This window comes from Ostrea edulis, chromosome 4 (assembly GCF_947568905.1).
Source record: "Ostrea edulis chromosome 4, xbOstEdul1.1, whole genome shotgun sequence".
NCBI lineage: Eukaryota > Metazoa > Mollusca > Bivalvia > Ostreida > Ostreidae > Ostrea > Ostrea edulis.
The window spans coordinates 29,541,188-29,547,947 of record NC_079167.1 but is presented as its reverse complement, the minus strand read 5'-3'; the positions used below and the strand labels follow the sequence as shown (position 1 = coordinate 29,547,947).

Here is a 6,760-nt window from a genome sequence, read left to right as displayed (position 1 = left end):
AGAGGGTCGTGCAATATGTAGTTTATACATGTAATGTTTGAGTAACCTATTACGCGTGTACCTCACTTTCAATACCGGCATGTCTATATTGATTTCCATAAATAGCATGTTTTATCAATCGTTCAATAACCAATGCATCATTTTTCACATACATCCTCGTCACGAGTTGTTTTCCTCCCACCCTTAGTGGGAAACTTAGCGGAAGTTTAAGTTTACACTAAAAAATGTAAAATTCCATTACAATTAATGCATATGATCAATCAGCTTTGCATATCTTGATGAAAAAATACATTAATTGTACAGGGGTTTTATGGCTGTTTGAAGAAATTTTACGAGATATATATGATCACGCACTCGATATACATTAAGTGTTTCAAACAGCAAAAACCGCGTATCTTTTGAATCATTTTGTATCTTTCTAATCGATTCATTTCACACAGAAACATACACATACTGTATAGTATAATTCAGATGTACAGTACTAAACACACTATCGACAGATACAGTGTTTCAACGTGTTACCTATTGTAGTTTGCAAATGTTATTGAAGTTCATCCAAAAGGAACAAAATTTAAATGAAATAAAAAATCTACGAAGAATATTGTAACATTTTGTTTTATGGAAAATATCAGAGAAACTATCAGTAAAAGGATTACCCGTGTCTAAAACACGGCTTTCCTTTTCAAAGTGTTCTGGTAAACTAATGTAGAACCAGTCTATTCGAAACTTGTCAGCTATAAACATAAAATGCTGTAAAATAGCAACAAGGCACAAGTTTGAGCATATAAATATTGTTCAGTAATTTAGAATTTCACCATGACAACAGGTATGATTTTTGAATCTCAGCGGAAGGCAATGCAACAAAGCATAATCATACACATTGATGGTTTAGTAAATATAGCTGAATTACCTCAAAAGATAAGTCATTTGTGAATTACTTTAGTATAAAGAGGGGAATGAAACAAATCCAAGGGTTGGGAACCAGACAAACCGTAACAATTCCAGACAATGCAGCGACTGAATAAACATTTCCAATAAACTATAGAGAAATTATAAAAACCATTTAAGATATTGAATTGTTGTCAAACCTTTTATTGACACAGAGAGTACAAAGAAACAAAACATTGTTTTAGGTAACAAGTACCTGTCATTGTATCGTTACGTCAAGTAACATGTGTACCCTAACACGGGCGGTAAAACCCCTAACACGGGCGGTAAAAAGGGAATTGTTACTAAAGAAAGCGTGCGGTTTTCGTTTCCTTAAGATATATATACATGTACGTGTATAAACAACATGATATAGCCCAAAACCGAGACAAATTATTACTGTATTCTGTTGTCCTAGTTACCTTAAACAATAGGAATGGTTGACGGAAGTAAGCATTTTGAGTATCACATATAAAATGGGGGGAAAAAAAGGAAACGGAGCAACAAAACTATAAGGACTGTAAACGTTAGCAAGTTCAAATTCATTTATTTTACTCAATCCACTTATGAACGGTGATTGAAATACAATCTGTGTTATTACAAATGCTAAAGCGATGGGGAAATTCCCTTTGAGATGTGCTCAAATCTGCTCTCATCATTTCGAAATGGAGAATCACGTTTTACAAAACGTTGATGTAAAATAAAATTTTCGTTTTCCAATACACTTCAAACTAGTCATCGAGTCTCTCTCTTCCTCTCCCCCTCCCTCTCACCTCTCTCCCCCGCCACCCTCACCTTATAAACTGACTTGTAAATAGTTCCTTTTATTAAAAACACATCCTTACTCTTATTCCGAAGAGAAAAAGGAACATTTACAAAAGAGCTGAAAAGATTATTGTATATGTTTAAACAAAACCAAACAAACAATTTGATAAAAATGTAATGTACGTTAATATAGAGTATACTTCCACTGTTTCCGCTACTAGAAGGACGTTTTCACAGATAGTAAAACCCAGGGGAGACTTCGATAATTGGATAATTCTAAGAATCAACATAACTTTTAAACCATTGTATTATTCAATTACTGTCACGGTCAAACAATTTCACAAACCCTACTGTCTAACTGAATACAGTGCTACTACGTTATGTGTATATCATAAGAAAAATTTGCTTTGTCACATTTTATTGTTCCAAAATTTACTCTCCAGTGTCTGAATTCTAGATCGTGGAATCATTATGGAATCATCTAGAACGAGGCATTATATAGAATCATCTAGAACGAGGCATAATTATTCTATTATCTGCTGATGGAACAAAACAGTCTGTCGGCGTTTAAATATTCTTAGATTTCCACATGTACATGTATTTCGAAACTTAATGCTGAGTCAAACCCGTTCGATACATTTACAGCTATTTTTAGCCATACGAATTACCAAATACCTATTTTGAGATACGGTCTGTGTATATGTATAGAAATTACATGTACACCAGTCAGATCGCGAGATTTAAATATTCTTGCGAATCAGCATTGACTAGAGTGATATAAAACTCGCTTTAACGACCTCGTACCTTTATTTCATGCCTGTTTAATGCATACCGAATGACGTATATTTTCCTTTCGCTTGGTGACCCGTGACGTCAAAGGTCGTATATTTCAAGTCTGCGCAGTAAACGTGTTTACCTCTCCAGAAGTAAACACAGCTTGGCTGTTAGAGAAACGCTGTACAATGGAGACGAACATTTTTACCGGCGAGCGCATCTTCAGAGCCGATTATATTAAAAAGAAACGAATTAGAAAGGTATGTTTTTATTCAGTTGTAATTATGTGCCTTGGTATTTTCCTATACGTTCTTTAATTTTGCATGACATTTCAGAAAAATATGTTTTTCTGACACATATCGAGCTCTTTATCGGTATTGATTGACAGTCCACGCATTACGTAAATATAATGTACTATAGCTTTCATTTCTTCTTTGCAACAGGGCAACGTTCAGTATCTTGTGAAATGGAAAGGATATTCTACAAAGTAAGTACAAATGAACTTTTAAATCGTCGGTTTGTTTGTTTTTATTTGTTTCTCGCATCTATAACCCTGATCAATAAAAAGTTCAAGGTGATCCGTTGTTTACAACCTCACAATGTAGCAAGATCCTTTCAGAAACTCCTGACTTCAGATTTAAAGTGTGGAGTGGTGTGCATTTTAACTTTGTTTTTGTTATATTCAATGTAATCAGGATGTGGGTTCTCATTGTTCAAGGTTTCCAATTGAGGAAGCAAATTTTCAAAATCTGATCTGTATCTATAATATATTTAAAAAAAAAAAAAAAAAAAAAAAAAAAAAAACCAACTGCGCATCTAACACACTTCCTTATGTAATGAAACTCTCTCGTCCCATCGTTACAAATTTCAGACACTTCCGTTTTTGTTATCCCCATTCACAGCAAAATATGTATATTTGTTGAATAATGATATTGACATATAAACAACAGCACTCCCCCTTGTCAATTAATCAGTAATGTTGTGTAATTTCGCATCGTCGAGAAATGGGGCATTGTAAATTGCACCATATGAGACCAATACCGTCATAAATCTATTTTTACTGCTTGTCAACGTCTTACGATTTGCGTTCTAATTATAGACAATGTACCTGGGAACCAGAGGAAAATATCCTTGACCCATACCTTCTTTTCGACTTTAATTCAAGGTGAGTATAATATAGCTAAATGTGTTTGATATTAATTTTCACAAGCGGCCCTTAATAGACAAGTCAGAATAACTCTTTTAATCAAAATATTACAAGTTTTTGTAGGAAAAGTAGCTTAAAACGTAACAACCAGTATTGGCGATTTTAGAAAATTTGGTTCTGATCAAATTTTGTGTAGGTGTCAGCCGGAAAGAGTCACGAAGTATGAAATAAATACCTTGTACATTAATAATCTAACATGAAATCCCCTAATTGGATGTTAGAGTGCGTGTAACGGAATCTCGGTACTCGTGCCTGCAGGGAGTGTAAAGGTGTACACTTTCACGTCTGCAGTGTTCAAACTGTATCTGTCTTATTTTTGTCTTAATGATTTTCATCAACTTTAACCCAGTGCTGTATAAAGTCGATGACGTAGATACACGCACGTACTAAATAACATGTGCAAAAGGTGATGCGTACAAATTAAAATAACCTTGAGCACAGTGCCGAAAAAAACCCCGATTCCCTTTTCTTGAGACCAGTCCTCTCATGAGCAACGCGCACCTGTTCTATAAATATTTAGTAAAAAGCGAAAGTGCGACACAGTAGCATTAATTGTTTCAATCCCATTGTTAAAATCTCGCGTCAACGAAGAATTCCCAGAAGATGATTTCATGAAGTGGTTCGTGAGAGCAAATTGTGATCGTGATTTTCTAACAATACAGAGAGATAAATGTTTCGTGGGTGTTAAAACACATATGGCAATGATTTAATCAAACGGAACCTATGACGATGTGTACATGTTAAATACACGATCGAAACAGCCGCGCGTGTTTCCGTGTACAGGAGGTGAAATTCCGTTTTGATAGAATCTTATAGATTTCAAACGACTATATTTTTATACTTTACCAATTCACAACTTTGAATGAAACATGCAAAACAGGCCCATATAGTGATCTAAACTATGATTAAAACCCCATCTGTGACAGCAATTAGCAAATTATAACATTACTGGAAGTAATAAAAGATGATAGAACTATCCGTATCTTATATGCATGTATAAACGAAACTGCAATAAATCCGATATCTTTCGTGAGCAAGAGAGGAAATACTAGTTTTGGTTTCTGTTTATAACACGATGAGTAGGCGATAAAATTGCCTTACACGTCATTCGAGAACAGACAAACCAATAACTAAAACTAGATATAATCTCGTTAGGTTACTTAATTCATGCCTTAATTGTAATTTAATGAGAAAGATGATTTCTAAGGAGGTCCAAGCAAACGATCAATATATATATATATATATACGTATCTTTACGCTTTTATCGATACATAGTGATAATGATTTAATAACAGTATAACGATATGTATATTCATATTTTATTTAATTTTCCTTTGATTTGATTTTAGACCAAATGCAAAACGAGTCGGAAGACGAAGGAAAAGTGAGGTATGTTACCATGTACAGGAATAATTTCTTGGTTTTTTTTTTTTTTTTTTTTTTTATGTAAAAAGCTTCTAAAGGGTACTTTAGTTTGGAAACAGCTTGCATACAAGAATAGGGGATATTTTTTCAATTTAATGAGCAAGAAATCAAAACCATAAAAGAAAAGAGGTTTTCTGATTTAAAACATACGGTTCATTGCGTTGAAATTTGCATCAACTTAATCACCACGAGTGTTTTTGTTCGCAAATTTGCAGGTGGAGAACTTTCATCCGTATGGAGTTTACGATCTCCATGACAACAAAGAAAAAAGAAAGCAGGACAAAGGTGGGACGCGCTCCGTGTGTCGTCCGCGAACTTATGACAATGGAATCGGGGCACTGGCGGAGGCGGCCGAGTATATCAATTCACTTGAACAGACAGATGGTACCCGGGGAGGGCTATTGTTGCCCTCTGAAACGGGTCGTGGACAATTTGACAATGACTCCGACCTCATTGAAAAGACAGACACGCTTCTGGAGTGTGCGAAACAAGACTGGGTACGTGAGAACAATAATAACACGGAAAAGGCGACATCGGACTGCTGTTGTGTGCAACTGACGGAAAACGACCAAAAGTGTTTTGATTGGATGAACGGGACACGTGCTCAGCATGAGTCTTCTGTGGACATGACAGATAATAGTTGTGAAAATGAACATACTTCTGCACTTTTTTCTCCTCGATGTTTATCGGAAGATACGGAATCCTACTGTGCAGAATCTTCTTGCACGTGCACGAGTTTTGACATGGACAATGACGATAATGGAGAAATTTTACCCGCGCTAAGTGGGCAGAATGAATCAGACATCTTATTGGTCACCGACGTTACATGTAATTCCATCACTGTAACAATTGTCGAAAGTCCCCAAAAATCGGGATTTTTCAAACTGGATTAAATAATCTGTGTATCAAGTTGAAATAATCAAGAAAACATTCACGAAACTGTTCAGTAATTTTCCACTACATACGCCTACATATTAAAAAAAAACAAAACCGAAAGACGGAAATTGGTGTTAACTGTACGTACCATGTCTTTATCTTGGAGAGAGTTAAAGTGAGATTCATCTTGACCAAAATTAGATATGGAATTAGATGATGTTAAGCCCTTTACATAGGAATTATATGTACTGTCAGTGTCCTGTAGATACTGGAATTTTCAGTCTGATTATATAAGATTTGTTCGTGCAACGTGTTTTTCCTACAGAAAGAGGTGGGGAAGAATTCATATGTATCTACATGTGTTTGACAGATATACCCTTGTGATATATATTTACTGATCGATGAAAAAGCAGCAGCTGACGATGGTCTTTCATTACATGTTCTCTCCTTTGTTGTCAAGTATTGGTTTCCAGAATATCAGACGAGACGGATTTGTGTTTCACCCTGTATCTGGATTTAAAAAAACAACTTATTTTACAATATATAGTTTGACCATGTTGAATAAATGATCATCTGAAAACTTTGCTGTGGTCTGTTTTAAACTCTGTAAATTGTTTCCCCTGACAACAAGATAATAACAAAATTATCCTCGTGCTCATTTAGCAACAGAAATGACGCATCGTTTTATTTAGATTCTTTGCTACACCGACCGAGTATTTTTTTTTCTTTCTGAGAAACCAAATTGGCTTTAATCCACCTACATGCAACCATAACAGCAACACACTT

At 35.1% G+C, this 6,760-nt stretch overlaps 1 protein-coding gene across 1 annotated transcript; it reads left to right on the top strand.

The window, feature by feature from the left end:
• Positions 1 to 1,599: 1,599 nt before the first annotated feature.
• Positions 1,600 to 6,557, top strand: LOC125671783 (uncharacterized). The gene is made up of 5 exons (XM_048907689.2): positions 1,600 to 2,726; positions 2,910 to 2,953; positions 3,566 to 3,631; positions 5,023 to 5,062; positions 5,314 to 6,557. The coding sequence occupies exons 1-5, from the start codon at positions 2,655 to 2,657 to the stop codon at positions 5,989 to 5,991; spliced, it is 900 nt and encodes a 299-aa protein (XP_048763646.2). The 5' UTR covers positions 1,600 to 2,654; the 3' UTR covers positions 5,992 to 6,557.
• The last annotated feature ends 203 nt before the right edge of the window (positions 6,558 to 6,760 follow it).

Bases quoted from the DNA above. Each gene is read 5' to 3' on its own strand.
- LOC125671783 (XM_048907689.2), top strand. From the start codon at position 2,655: ATGGAGACGAACATTTTTACCGGCGAGCGCATCTTCAGAGCCGATTAT. The intron at 2,954-3,565 runs GTAAGTACAAAT...TTCTAATTATAG, and splicing joins TGGAAAGGATATTCTACAAA to ACAATGTACCTGGGAACCAG. The intron at 5,063-5,313 runs GTATGTTACCAT...GCAAATTTGCAG, and splicing joins GAAGACGAAGGAAAAGTGAG to GTGGAGAACTTTCATCCGTA.